At 28.0% G+C, this 16,014-nt stretch overlaps 2 protein-coding genes across 2 annotated transcripts; one reads left to right on the top strand and one right to left on the bottom strand.

Moving 5' to 3' along the window:
• Positions 1-8,108: 8,108 nt before the first annotated feature.
• On the top strand, positions 8,109-8,703 carry LOC130945197 (uncharacterized). Its single transcript, XM_057873915.1, has one exon. It carries the CDS (start codon positions 8,305-8,307, stop codon positions 8,509-8,511), a length of 207 nt encoding a protein of 68 aa, XP_057729898.1. The 5' UTR covers positions 8,109-8,304; the 3' UTR covers positions 8,512-8,703.
• Positions 8,704-12,724: 4,021 nt separating this feature from the next.
• LOC130945978 (uncharacterized) lies at positions 12,725-14,735 on the bottom strand. Its single transcript, XM_057874662.1, has 3 exons — positions 14,727-14,735; positions 14,168-14,627; positions 12,725-12,828 (listed from the first exon to the last, which is right to left on the bottom strand). The coding sequence occupies exons 1-3, from the start codon at positions 14,733-14,735 to the stop codon at positions 12,725-12,727; spliced, it is 573 nt and encodes a 190-aa protein (XP_057730645.1).
• Between the last annotated feature and the right edge of the window lie 1,279 nt (positions 14,736-16,014).

Below are 16,014 nucleotides of genomic sequence, written 5' to 3'. Positions count from 1 at the left end.
GCCGAGGCATGACGGAGCCAAGGCGATCGGGACGGCATAGACGGAGGAGGCACAGGCGCGGAGGAAGAAGAGGCGAGCAAACACTGACGTTGCATGGACGAGACAGAGGACCCGAGTGACGAGTGATGACCCGCGGTAACAGTGCGATGAGTGAGAGAGGTAAGAGTGAGTGTCTGAGTGAAGCTCTGTGAAGTGCAGCGAGGGACCTGAGGTTGGGGATGGTTAGGGGTGCCGTTGAGTTAAGGTTTTTTTTTCTTATATCATTGCAAGTATTTTTATAAAATTTGATTTTTTTTAACTGAAATATTAGTATATTATTATTTTAAAAATGATTTACCAAATTACCATTTTTTGTAAGCATTTTTATATTTTGCTAATAATGTACTTGAAAGAATATATATGTATATACTAATGATATTTTGTCAAGTGATGGAGAAGATGGAATCTTTGATTTTTTCTTAGGAAAAATAACACTATTTCCAATTTTCCTCTAAATAGTGTGCTAGAACATGAAGTTTCCGTTTACAAGGCTGCTAAAAATGTCAGGAGATTTTGTGATAACCTTCCTAGGGCATACCATGCTGGATTTAGTCATGGTTAGATTTGCTTATTTTCATACACTTTTATTTTAAAAAATATTAGGCCCTGCTACCTTTTCCACTCAGTCAGTTAATACATGAAAAATTAATGTTGCATATCTTAATTTAAATTATAGGTTTTAATTGTGGAGAAGCTATGAACTTTGCAATTGGTGATTAGTTTCTTTTAAGAGATATTGCTAGTCGGATATTACACTGCTTAATAGGATTCCTTTGCTTTTTCATGAAGAACTTCTATACAAAGAAGTAATGTTTCTATATACATCCATGGAGCTTGAATGTTCACATATCAGCATTTTATTAATGTTTTTTTTTTGTTAATTTGATTCGTTTTTAGCATTGTGCCCGTTAGTTACTAATGAAATCAAGAGCATGTATAAGTGTCTTTTCTCATTCCCATGGCGTAATTCTTTGTAGCACCTGCAAACGTGATTGTTATGTAGTTTTTGAACTGCTTTGATAAGAATAATGTCTTGAGATGGAGACTAATTATGTGTTTCTATGTGTTTGATTTTAGAAAAAATAAGTTGAAGGCAATCTTTTCTCATTGGGATTGTCTCCATGGTTCCTTTGAAAAAAAATATTAGCTTACTAATTATTCTAATTAATAACAACTCAGTGCAATATAACATAAGGTTATCAAAATTTTGAGTTATTCTCAAAGTTCATAATTTTGTGATGATATGGAAGCAAGCCAAGATTCATTTATTTGTCAAATTATCTCATCACAATTCAAATATTTGGTGCATTACGTAAATTAAAGGTATGAAAATTGAATACTAATCAACCAATTTTGTAAACATAAAAATTGAAAATCAAATTATTTTTATTTAAATTCCAGAGAAGAATCTTATTTAACTATATACGTAAATTATGACCATTCTTTCATGCTACGTATGGTTGAGTTATGACCATTCTTATTTAATTATATATGTAATTTATGACCATTCTTACATATGTAAAATTGAAAGACAAATATATAGAGTGTCAAATGAAATTTTATTTTGATTTGGTATATTCAAAATTTTAGATCCGAAGGTTGTTATATAAAGGGATCTTGCAACTTAGCTCTTCAAAACAAAAAGATCAATTTATTTACCTGTTTTCTTTTCTTAATGAATCATTCTTAGTTTGATTTTAATTGCCCCTTTAGATGTCTTGAGTTGTAGTATTTTCCAATTATGCATTTAAACTTTTATTATCAACTATATAGAATGAATAGAAAACTATTTTCCCTAATCCTTTTACTTTTATTTCCCCATAATAGATGGATAATGCTTGATTTTCTATCAGAAAATATATGTGAATTTTGAGTTAAAATGTTGAAAAATTGTGGTCACAATATAAGAGGAACTAGAAGGGCAAATAGCATTACGGCAGTGTTCTGTAATTGTAACTTTTCTTTTGTAATCTCGATGCCATAATTTATGATTTCAGATTATGGATGCGTCAAATGTGATTTTGCAAATCATATTACCAAGAAGAGTAGTAATAGATTTTCAATGAAATAACGAGCAAAAATTTGTTTTGAAGGATAATAATATACAACAAAGTGCAGATAACACCAAGTCTGTACATATGATTATATATTTCTATATAATATTTTGGTTATGTGATTATGTTTACTCAAATAAGTGACAAATTTTATGGTGTGAATGTGATGGTATTTGATAGAGAAATAGACTCTCAATATTAAATCTTTTTAATTGTTTGTTATTATTTTTGCTCATAAATTATGCTTTATTATAGTAGTTATTTTTTTCTTTGTTGAATGCATTTTTAATTAGTGCCAAGGGAAATAAATCACAATTTTTTGTTGGAAAAACACTTAAAAGATTATATTTATATCGACAAAATTATTTGACTTCTAAAAAAGAGATGATGTAACAATCTTATACATTGTATAATAAATTTTTAATAAGAGTAGTTTTTAAAAAAAATAATAATTATTAGTATAAATAAACATATTTAACAAATTTTTATAACAGATTAATGTTTGGCCCGTATGTAGCGCAAATTTTACACTAGTTTAATTTATAAATTGAAACCAAATATGATCAACATTTAAGGGCGTCATTTACTATCATGTGGCCTGCCTTATGGACAATGGATGCCGCATGTACCCAATATATGAATCCAACTTATCAGAATAAGGAAAATGTGTGGAGACCTATTTTTGGAATTAGCAGTTCACATTCTTGGTATTTCACTCATTTCAGCACACCATAGATTGGGATTAGAGTGATAATTCGATATCTCTATCTTATTTTTGAAAACAAAAATAGCACCAAAAATTAAGCAAACTGCAAACTTAATAGTCAGCGAAAATAAAGAAAACGTAAAAAGCACAAAAAAGCTTTTGCTAAGTAAAACAGATATTTAATACTGTCTACACTAAAAATAAGACATAAAGTACATACAGTACAGAGACACAAAATTTAGCATTTTTTATTCTATTTTGTAATAAAATAAAATAAATTATAAAAATTTATTTTATTTTTTTATTTAAAAAATTAAAATAATAATAATAATAATAATAAATTTATAAGAATAATAAAAGAAATAAATTATATTATTTATTAGTATCTCTGTATCTTTTTTGTCAGAATAAACACAAAATACATTAATCTAGTATCTCTAGACACAATATTTTTATTCATGTCTCATCTATTAAATACGATTTTAATTTATGTCTCATCTGTCAAATACGATTTTGTGTCTTTATGTTCCTATCTCAGTGTTCTATCTCTATAAACAAATAGAGCCTAAATTTATCTTTATCCAATTTTTTTGTCTATATTCATACTTTCACTTTACACTCGTTTTTATTTATATTGTTGAAAAATTTGGAAATTAATTTAACTAATAGAGTTAGAATGTTTAACCAATTTTTTTTGTTACGAGAAATGTTAGAATATTAACAAAATTTATTATTTTTTATTAATAATTAGTTATTAATATTTAAAATTTTAAGTTAAAAGTATGTCCTTAAATTATTAGATTAAAAAAATTGGTTTAATGACTAAAAGTGATAATAAAAAATAATAAATTTTGGTAAGACAAACTGAAAGTAGCTCTTCTTATTTATCATGTCTTTCAAGAGGAGGAGTTTAAAGAGTTAGTATAGGTCCGAACCTTTGAGCATTTCTTTTTTTTTTTTGGCCATTACATAACTCACACACTTATTCCCTCGCTCACATTGTTAGGAGTATTTATGGATCAGATTTAGTCTGTATATGTGTGATTTTTATCCGAATTTGATCTAAAAATTATGAATATTAATCCGATCTGCAAGATTATAAGATTCGATCCGCATACTAATAGAATCAGATTGCAAATTTTAAATAAGTATCCATATATCTACGGATCCGCAAAAAATAAGTAAATATTTTTTTATGTTTTATTTCAAATAATAATTATGATATATATATATATATAGTATTATTTTATTTTTATTATTTAAAAAAATATGTTTAATAATATTCTAGAAATAAATATGTTTAAAAGAATGGAAAAAAAGGACTCTATTGATATTTTTCAAATAAAAATAAGCTTTTTCAAATATTTTTATATTTTGCGGATATATCCGATATCCGATCTAATCCAAAAATCGGATCCAAACTTAAAAAAGACATATTGGATCCGATTCAATAATTTTAATATGAATCAGATCAAAATTTTGATCATATTCTATCTGAACAATTTGATCCGCATTTACCCCTACATACTATAAGATTATTAAACCTCTTCTCGGTCTTAATTAGAATTTAAACTTAATACAACTCTTTAAGAGACGGGTAAATCTACCATCTCATTCAAGTCTCGGTTACTTAATTACTTTAAATATAGAGATTTTTAACTCCAAATAAATAAGTTTGTTTACAAAAGAAAAAATAACCATATGTACCCATAAACTTTGTTAACGTTAACAAAAGTATCCATTAAACAAAGAAACTAACATTATACCTCTAAAAGATGAATTTTGCATGACAAAAATATTCAAATTCTAATTTTTTGTTGACTCTTTAATAAAATTTCTAAATTACCCACACTCTTTATCTTCAACCTCAACTCCATCTTCGTTTCTTCTTCCTAAAATCCCAAACTTTCATGCCCCTTCCTTTCTCTCTTCCAACCTTCTTTCCAAATTCTCGGCTACTGCTATCATCGTTTCCATTCTATATTTTTCATATACCATACATTGCCACTGCATCTAGCTCCTCCATCGTTTGTTGTCACTACAACCACCTCGGTCTTTAATTTTTCACTTCTCTTGCCTCGACCATTATCCACGCCTGTATCAACCTCATCCACCATTCCTCGCCCCTAATTCTTCTTCCTTTGCCACTCCCACTTTGTCTTCTTCATCACTCGTAATAATAATTTTTGCATATGTTATTATTTCACTTGTTGTTGTCGACCTTCTCGCCATCCATTTCTGATTTGTTTCTATTGTTAAAAATCTATTGCTAAAATCTATATTAAGTGGTGATGTTGGTTATTGTTGTTGTTGTTGGTGGTGAGTTGTAGGAATGGGAGAGTTTTTGGAGGGGGTGGCAGTGAATAAAAAGGGTGATAATAAAAGTGTGGTGTATGACAACAGTTGAGTGAAGGTGATAGGTTGAGTTTTAGATGGGGCGAAAGAGTTCATGGTGTTGCGACCATTATGAAAAGGGAGCAACTATACGATGATAGCGGAATGGTGTAAGATTCGATGTGGGGATTTGAAGGGATAGTATTGGACAGTAGACCGATAATGAGTGTGAAGCGTGATAATTGTGGTAGTGGCGATTAGGGGTGTTCGCGGTACGGTTTACTTCGGTTTTAAGGAAAAAAGTCATCAAATCCGAATGCTTAATTTATGTGCGGTGCGGTTTGAATTGGATGAACTTTTTTGAAAATCCGATCCGATTACAAGCGGTTTGGATCGGTTTATATTTGCGATTTTTTAAATAAAAAAATTAAATACATATAACAAATCTCAACATCAAATTTTAAATAACCAACAATAACATAACAAGTTTTAACAATATCTTAAAACGTCAACGAGAACATAACAATAGAAATAAAATTATAGGTTAGTTAAAATAAATAAATAAATAATATTTTGAACATAAAATATTTATTAAATAATAATAATACATGAATAATAGAAAAATGTATAACAAATTGAACATGTTATAAGTATAATTGTAAATATAATAATAAAATAATAACATTATAGCACATTGTACGGTTTGGATTGGATTGGATCCGTTATGAAAAATAGATCCGAAATCCGATCCAATCCCGCGATTTGCAAAAAATAAAATCTAATAAAATCCGAATTAGTGCGGTTTTAATCTGTTTTCGATTTGGATTGAATTGAATGAGCGGTTTAATTTGAATCGGTTTGGATTTAAACATTCCTAGTGGCGATGTCAGGTGGTTGATAGAAGGAGAAAATAGTGATAATGATTATGAGAAATTTATGTTAAAAGTTTGGAATTTTAGAAAAAAAGAAACAATAATGAAATTAAGATTGAAGATAAAAAGTGAGAGTAATTTAAAAATTTTATTAAAAAACCAACAAAAATTTAAAATCTAAGTACTTTTGTCATACAATACTCATTATTCTGATTATTTTTTATATTTTAATATTTTTAACAACTTTATTAATGATCTTAATTCAATAACTTGTTAAACGGGTCAAATAATGGATCGAAGTTAATATTTTAATCCAACAATTAGTCTTTTCTTTTATTTTTAATTAAAATTATATATTTAAATAAAAAAACAGATTAACTTTTTTAAAATACTCATATCTATATGAGATATAATTGATTCAGACATTTAGCAAATAGATCAAACTAAACATTTACACTCTAAAAGTAAAAACACAAAAAAAATAAAAAATAAAAAACTCGAACCTACAATTTTTTAAATGATTATAGAAAGAATATGTTATTTAAATTATAAGTTCTTGACCACAAAACAAAACACTTAACTGATAGATAAAAATTGAGAAAAATATTTTGATTATTAACCGTTTGCTTTTATTGTACTATTACATACATTCTCATCAGTATTGATTGATGTCTTGGCTATAAGTTCATGGAAGCATATATTACATGGGACATATGTGTGTACCCTTGAACTAATGAGTCATGTGGCTTTGATTCAATTGGAACAAAAGTACAAACATGCACTACTACTACTGCTGCTACTGTTCATGAGGTAGAAAGAAGGAAATATATATCTCTATAAAAAAGGAAGTGTGAAATTGCAAAGTCATAGTTGAACTTTTTGCCCCAATTAATTTCACCTGTCATACTTATTTCATGGCGCGTCCATATCTCACTGCTTATTAGTGCTGGTGAGTTTTCACAATGAAACCCGTACTGTATTGTATTAAATGGAAATTTATTTGGATTCTTCATCTAAATGGTATTTCGTAACAAACCAAACTTCAACTATCACAGTAAAATTAAATTTAATAATCGGCAAAAGGTGCTATGCTTTAAATACTTTGCTACCTACTCCTTTTATATTTTTTTCTTTTTTAATTAAAAAATCACCGTCTCTTCCCTTTAATAATTATATTTTTTCCTTCAAGATAAATGTAGGTACAGCTAGCATCCTAGTGATTTTAATATCTTGTATTCTTGTTACACTTTACTCTTATTTTTACACATGTATTTCCTCTAATTTAACACAGTCATTAACACAGTCCTAACTGTGTAAGTACACATGGCAAAGAGATCAAAAGCAATCACCATGATTGAAACCAAGAAGTCCCCCGTTGAGCTTCTCTTTGACAAGTGTCCTTCGTTTGAGGGGAAGATAATTTATAAAATTCCTACGCTTTAGAATTAGGAGCTTCTAGATCAATAAGAAACGAAAACATATAAATCCAATTCAGGAACAAACAAAAAAACCAATAAACCATCAACAAACAAATAAATTCAATTATTTACAATTTTTTAAAATTATTTTTTTATTTCTTTTTTTTCTTCTAAATATTATTAATTTCATCTATCTACCATTAGCGAATAGCCACTAGTCACTATTGCGCTTATCCGTCACCTACTATTATTATGATTTATGAGCAACTATACCAAATATATACTAATAAAATTAATTATTAGTATAAAATATATATTAAAATATAAATATATATTAAAATAATTAAATAATATATATTTATACATAAATATATTAATAACAAATTTTAATAATTAATTTTAATATATAAATAATATTTTTTATTATTAATTATCTTAAATTTTAAAGATTAAATTATAATTTTTAAAATTTAAATTTTATATTCTAAATTAATTTTAGTTTGTTTTATTTTTTTTACTTAAAAATTCTAATACTTTTATTGTTTTTAGTTTTAAATACTTTTATATTTAATTATTGACAGAAAAGTGTTGACTTCGGTATATATATATATAGAGTTTTGACAATAAAGTAAGTATATAAATATTTTGTACGTTTGTATTGTTGTATGAGTATACATGTACGAATTTGATTCCATATGAAATTGGGGTGAAGCAATGCATGCCCCCACTATAAATTGAGGAAGAGTAGACAATGGCATTTTGGGGGACCTCTAACCACAAGACAAATAAAAGTAAAAGAATATCTTTGGGAGTTAAGCAAAGGGAATCATCATCATCACAATAATCTTGTTACCCAGGTGGTTGGTTCAGAGTAGTAATAAATGGTGTGCTTTTGTTTTCTGGTGGATCAGAGGAGGAAAGTGCGGCGGAGCAAGCCGGTGGCAGGGTCGTGCTCACGGTGCGGCCGGGGTGCTAGCGTGGTTGATATCATCACACAAACCAGGTTTTGTTATGTTCCCTTTTACTGCAAATCTTGGAAGGCTATTATGTGCACCTTTTGTGGTGCCATTCTCAAATCTTATGCATGATTCATTCAACCAAACCGTATAATTAAATCCCTTCTCTCCACCTTCACCACATGCATGTTTTCCAATTTTTACTGGATTAGTTGATTTTCTTATGATTTTGCCTACTTAATTAGCTTAAACATATTTGGATTAGTTTTTTTTTTTTTTATTGTTAGGTTTAATTTCTTCTTGTTATATATATACACTGATGGAGTTGTAGTGGATATGTATATATTAAAGAAGATAATGAATGTTCACTTCTTCTATTCTATTATTATTAGTTTCTCCTCTATATATGTTTCTAAGTTTCTTTAATATCCTCTAATCTGAAAATTTGATAGGTATATCAAGCAATGAAAATAATACAGTGTGATTTTATTTTCACTATTTTTTACGGTTGGATCTAATATAAGAAACTATAAGGTATCACTTTATTTAATTAATATTATTATCGCCATAATAAATCCATTGAATATTAAAGGCGATGTTGATCATGGGACTAAATCAAGCATTAATGATTTCCCCATTTTTAATCCACTTCTGTATGTATGTGGGAAAATAGAAAATATGAACGTCGGTGAAATATGTACAATGATTGTTTTGTGAGAGATAAATTTTGAAACAACATAGTAATTAAGGGACAAAATTATTTATATTCAGTGGGGTTATTATTTTGATAAAAAAAAATTTGTTTTAAATGAAAAAAGTTTTTTTTATATATTTTTAGTGTGTTTGACAAATTTTTATTAGTAAAAGTAAAAGTACTAAAAAATTAAAAAAATATTTTTTTTGAAAAGTTGTAATTTAAAAAAAAAAAAGATGTTTTTCATGTAATAAATAAATAAAATAGTACTTTTTATATTGTTATATCTAAATATAATTAATAGATAAATGATCTTTTTACATGAGATATTCAAACATAAAATTACTTTTATTTTTATATAAAATCTTCTAAAAAAAATAAATCAAGAAAAATCTTTTTCTTAAAAATTCAACCAAATAAGTCCTTAATATATTTTTTAAAAATGAGGATATCAACATTAAAAATGAATATAATTTTTTATTATGATTTTGTCATAAAAAATATTTAAAATTTTATTTTCTATCTGAAGCATTTTATTGTCAAATAATTTAATTTCATATGTGAATTTGATAGGTAGGGTCATCTACCTACTCATCATCCAATGTTTCATGAGAATTTAAATCTTCATCATGAAAAAGAATGAAATATGCGTGCAACTACATTTCCTTATAAAACCCAATGGAAATCCCAAGTTTCGTTTAAATTGTAATGTACTCACTTGTCATTTCTAGAAATAGTGTGATGAGAAGAGGTGTTGCCCTGTCACTTTTATTTGGTTCATCCAAGTCGCTTTCAATGCTTCTTTAATTAGCATTATTTTCCACCTAAAAAATGTACAATACACTTTTATATTATCACGATTTACTTTAATTTACCCCGTAAAGTAATATTTTAGTTTTTAATATTCGGATTAAATTTTAGTTTATTTTTTAGTATTTTAAATATTTTATTTTAGTTTAAAAAATTTTAGTTAAGTTTAATATTGCTCCATAATTAAATTTAATATGAATAATTAGTATAATATAACGTTTGATTTTAGTATTGGATAAAGTTGATCTATTAATAATTATTAATATAAAAAATTTTCGCTAATTATTCAAGTTAAATTTAAGGATAAATTTAAAATTTTTAAAATTAAAATAGAATATTTAAAACATTAAAATTAAAATACTTTATTCTATTTTATATTTAACCATCTCTATTAACACTAGTTGAGACGCCTGCTACTGTATATTGTTAGATTAATCATCTAAAAATTTAGGCTAAAAAATTTTGATATGGTAGTAAAATGGGTGTTATACTTTAACATGGTGATTTTTTGTGTTTTTCAAAACTATGGGAGTACACAAATCAGACCCACCGATTTGTGTTGAAAAAATTTTAAAAAGTTGGAGTACACAAATCGGACCCACCGATTTGTGTTGAAAAAATTAAAAAAAAAATTTGGAGCACACGGACTCCAAATTTTTTTAATTTTTTCAACACAAATCGGACGGTCCGAATATAGAAATCGGACGGTTCGAATATAGAAATCGGACGGTTCGATTTGTGTACCTAAAAATCAGACGGTCCGATTTCTGTACTTCTTAAAAATCAGACGGTCCGATTTATACTCCGTACATTAAATCATCCCACATTTTAGAAAAATACCACATTAGATCACATTTTTAAAAAATACCATTGTTAATCCAATATTAAAAATAAAAAAATAAAAATTTATTAATTAGTTAGGAATGAGAACACACAATGTGAACATTTTCTATTGTCTCATATATTGTTACACTTGTTTAGTTGCCGTCACCATTGATGTCTCCAAAAGAACCATTTATGAACTCCCAACTGTAATTCCATACATGTGGCAAAGCATATTCGGTATCTAAAATCATTACTTGTGGATTCTATTTTTAGTGTTTTTTTTAAATAATATATTTTTATTCTTAAAATTGAATAATTTTATATTAAATAAATATTTTTTTGTCAATAACAAAAAAATAAAAAAATAAAGATTGAATTTTATTTCAAATTTTATATATATTTTTAAATGATTAGTCGAATATATACTTTTTGCAAAATTTCAAATCAAATACACAAGTAATTTGATAAATAAAAAAATATTTGTGACTTTTAAAAAATAGTATTTTTATTATTTTTGTCTATTTGTAAAATATTTTTATTATTAATAAATTTTAAATATTTTTATCAATGATTTAATAAATTGTCAGTATTTTAATGATTTATTTTTAATTTTATACTAATTAAGTGTAATTTGCAAATGACCGAAGATCAATCGCATATACGTGCTTTTCACTCGCGAAATGTGAAACTTTAGAATAAATAGACATTTTGGCAAAATGAGTTTTATATTTATTTTTAATAAAATAAATTTTCAAATATTTGTTTCGTTTGATAAAATTGTCTAATTATTTAAAGTAATGAGTTAAATAGAACAGATATTTAAAGTTTATTTTATCTAAAATAAATATAAAGGTTTATTTTGTTAAAATTAAAATCCTTTAAATGTCAAAATAACTATTTATTGAAAACTTTAATAAAAAATTAAAATCAATAAAATTTATTATTCTTGTTATTATTTTTAATTATTAATTTAATTTTTTATTCTTGTAATTTAATAATATATTTTTAATTTATTTTTTTAAGTATTATTAATTAATTACTAATAAAAAATAATAAATTTTGTTAGTTCTATTATTTTCTCATCTTAATATAACTTCAACATAAAACCTACAACAAGTCTAACCCCCTACCTTTATTTCATATAATTAGGTATCCATCATAATTCATCATTTAATTAGTTATTATCTATTATAATAATTATTTTTTAAATCATCTCTCATGTATTTAAAATTTAAAATTATATCTCCTTAAAATTAGAATATTTAAATTTAAATCTAATATAAGTAAAGATAATAAACCAAAATTAAAGTCTAACAAAATTAAAACAAAAATAATACTATTAAAATTAATCTTTTTCGGTTTTAAGATTGGCATATATAATTTTTTTGTTCTAATTAATAAGAGTAATAAACACAATTATTTTTAGATGATGAGTTTCGGATATATTAAGAAATTATTTAGTATGCAATTTTGTAATTTTAGATGTGTTATAAATATTGAATGTGTTAAAAATTATTTATTTTAAGAAAAATATAAACACAAATTTAAATAAATTTTTAATGTGTACTAAAAATATTTTATGTATTATCTTATTATTTTAGATGTGTTATAAACATATATAAAATAAAAAAAAATACCACAAAAATAATCATACGAGAAAAAGAAAAAAAATAATGCTCAAACACAAGCATATGAATCTAAAATATACTTAAATACAAAAGAGAATATGTGATATTATTTAATTGATAAATTAATTTTATTATTTGTTATTGTAAATTTGTGGTAAGCACATTCAAATTACTACATCAAATCTTTATAATACATCTAAAACAATATAATTATTACACAAAATAAATTATGAACATACACATTTGAAATTAAAGTCACATCTTAAAAAATACATATAATAAAACTAGATTTATTGAAATAAAATGAAGTTAGAAAATAATTTGTTCTTCTTTTTAAGAAAACTTATCCCTCTTGCTATCAAAGTCTTCGTCGCCTTCACTCGGTCACTCATTGCAGCTTAAACGTCGCTGCCTCTGATCCGGTCTTTGTCGCCGCTGCAGCAGCATCTTCGACGGTCTTCGTTGCAGCTCTTCCGCCAACATCCTCGTTTGCTGCTCAATGATGATGATGAACAAGAAAGCTATTCCCCCGGTCTTTAACCTTGATCTGTAGTAATTATTTATTTGCACCACAAATCATTAAGTTTTGTTTAATTACTTTTGTTTGGTTTTTTATTAATTTACTCTTTTATGACTCAGTTAATTTCAAGTTTACATGCGAAAGAGAGTTGAAAATTTTGATAAACAGTGCAGGTTAATTATTTAAATTATTTTAAAATAAAAAACAACTTTTTCTGTTTTTTGAAGTTCTCTCACTGAAATAGTTATAATAGTAATTTAAATTAAACAAAATTGATAAGGGTTCCTAGAAAACATAATTAATTAGTTGATTAAAAAAGTTAATATAATAAAATAGAGTAACGATGTATATTCAAATTTTTTTACCAAAAGTTTAACTAAGTTAAACAATAAAACTTAAAATAATGTTAACTAATAACTAATTTAAAAAATATTTAAAGGTTAAATCATTATTGGATAAATAGCATTTTCATTCCTAATCATACAAAAATAAAAAAATAAAATTATTAAAAAAAAAGAAAAACACTCGTACAATTCAAATAGCTACAATATATTATAATATTATTATTGAATAAATATTTTATATTTAAAATATTATTTTTTTAATTAATTTATAATTTTATTTTTATTTTTATATTATGTTAATTTTTTAAGATTTTGTTAAAATTTATTATGTTATTATTAATTATTTAAAATTTAATATTAAAATTTATTATATATATTTAATTTTTTAATTTATAAAATTATAAATTTAATCTAATTCAAATTATTTAAAATTAAATCAGATTAGATTAAATTTTTGTTAAAAAAATCATCTAATTTAAACTTTATCTCAAATAAAATTAATATTCAAATCGAATAAATTTTTAATTCAAAATGGATCACCCCCAACTACAAATGATACATCCCAAAGCAAATGAAAATTAAAGGATCCGAAACACGTGGCAGTATCCAATAAGCTAAGCAAACTTTCATCACTATTCTGAATTGTGTATAATTCATCTATGGAACTTGGAATTCTTCCTCCAACCCGCCGACTAGTTCGACCTTAACCAATTTTCCACACTATAAAATAAACTTCAAAAAACGAAAAAGCCAAAACCAAAGAAATATTTTTATTAATTTATGGAAGGGATAAGTATTGTTTTGGTCCTTCACGTTGAGGGTCGGAATCGAACCCGTCCCCGATCTAATTTTCGATTTAGAATCGTCCTTAACGTTTTTTTTGTATTAAAATCGTCCTTTTTAATTTTTATTCCTAAACTACCCTTCCTTTTTAATAAAATTTAAAAAATAAAAAAAAATAAAATACGGTCGCCCCTTCCCCCCTCCCCCACCCCTCCGATCTCCCCTTTCCCCCCACCATCCACCCCCACCCCACCCCTACCCCACCCCCGGTCTCTCCCTCCCCGTCTCCCCTTCCCGCCACCCCCACCCCCGGTCTCCCCTTCCCCCCTCCCCCACCCTCCGGTCTCCCCTTCCCCCCACCATCCACCACCACCTTTACCTCCACCACCAAGAAAAACATCAATAAAATCAACATCATCATCAACACCCACTGCCACTCCACCACCACCAACGCTGCCGCCGTCCCCCTCCCCGCTTTCCTCTTTCCCCTTTCCCCTCCCCTTCCCCCCACCCCCACCCCCACCCTCCCCCTCACTGCCTCCCCCTTCCCCCCCCAGCGTCCCCACCCGTCCCCTCTCCCGCCCCCTCCCCGTCTGCCCTTCCCCCACCTCCACCTCCACCTCCACCTCCACCTCCACCTCCACCTCCACACAGAGAAGCAGAAATAGAAAATCAACAAATCATAAACAGAAAGCAACAATTCAGAAATCAACAGCAAACAATTCAGTCATCAATTAACAAACTTCTTCCATCAACAGCAAACAATTCATAAATCAAGAAATTCAGAAATCAAGAAAACCAACAACTCAAAACCAACAATAATTCAACAAATCAAGAAGCAGAAGAAGTAGAAGACGAAGCAGCGAAGCAAGAAGCTCAGAGGCGGCGAGCAGCAGCGGCGAGGCGGCGACCAGCAGCGGAGCGGAAGCCGACGACGACGAGGAGGTCACGGCGGCGACCTCCCTGTTTCTCCCCCCTTCTTTCTCTCTCCACCCCCGGTAGCGTGGTGAGGACGACGGCGGCAGCGCGGCGAGGACGCGGTGGTGATGAAGACGCAGCGGCTTCAAGCCCATGACCCCCTCACTCGCGATCCATCTCTCTTCGTGGTTCTGCTCACGATGGCACGACGCAAACGGTGCGATGGTGGCGGCGACTGAAGCACGAACGGCGGCGACAGGGTCTGACGGCAGCAACGCGAGCAGCAGCGAGCTGCTCCTTCCCCGGCGCCATCCCCCTCCCCCTTCCCTTCCCTTCCCCTCCCCTCCCCTGCCCCTGCACCTTCGTATACCCCCCCCCATCCACGCGTTTTCTTCCCCCTCCCCTCCCCAAACACGCGTTTTTTTTAATTTAATATATTTTATTATTAAAATAGGAATAGGGGTAGTTTAGGAATTAAATTAAAAATTTTAACAAAAAGGACGATTTTAATACAAAAAAATACGTTAAGGATGATTTTAAATCCAAAATTAGAAGAGGGACGATTTCGATTCTGACCCTTAACATAAGGGACCAAAACAATACTTATCCCTTTACGGAAATACTTAAATTAGGTACACGGTGTGCTTCTGTTTGATGGAGTATCTGTCTCTAATTAGATCGCCGGTTCTGATGATATGTGTACTACTGTACCGTATAAACACAAAAGAAATTTATTAATAGAGTCACTATCTTAAAGTCATTATATATCTAAGTCTACTAATTAATGAGCCATGTATTTTTGAAAATATGCAATAAATATGATCTATGTGAATTAAAAAAGTAGGTACACTTGAGAATTTTTTTTATTTAAATTAAATAATTATATAATTTATCGATATACATAAATTATAAAATAATTACTTAAATAAATAATATACCATCTTTCAAATATTGTGAGACAAATATGTATATAGACGTATTTAGAATATCAAAATCTCAAAATATGATACGTAAAAAATTCGACATATCCAGAATGTAGTCGAATTATGTTACAGACAGTCCGAAATACATTTAGAAACTTATACAAATCATAATATTTAAAATATGGTCAAA

The sequence above is a fragment of the Arachis stenosperma genome, chromosome 8, assembly GCF_014773155.1.
Source record: "Arachis stenosperma cultivar V10309 chromosome 8, arast.V10309.gnm1.PFL2, whole genome shotgun sequence".
NCBI lineage: Eukaryota > Viridiplantae > Streptophyta > Magnoliopsida > Fabales > Fabaceae > Arachis > Arachis stenosperma.
Note: the sequence above shows the minus strand (reverse complement) of the source record. Positions and strands in the feature narration are given on the sequence as shown.

Coding starts and splice junctions, on each gene's coding strand:
- LOC130945197 (XM_057873915.1), top strand. CDS start 8,305: ATGGTGTGCTTTTGTTTTCTGGTGGATCAGAGGAGGAAAGTGCGGCGG.
- LOC130945978 (XM_057874662.1), bottom strand. Junction 12,829..14,167: donor GGAGGGGGGAAGGGGCGACC/GTATTTTATTTT, acceptor ATCATTGAGCAG/CAAACGAGGATGTTGGCGGA.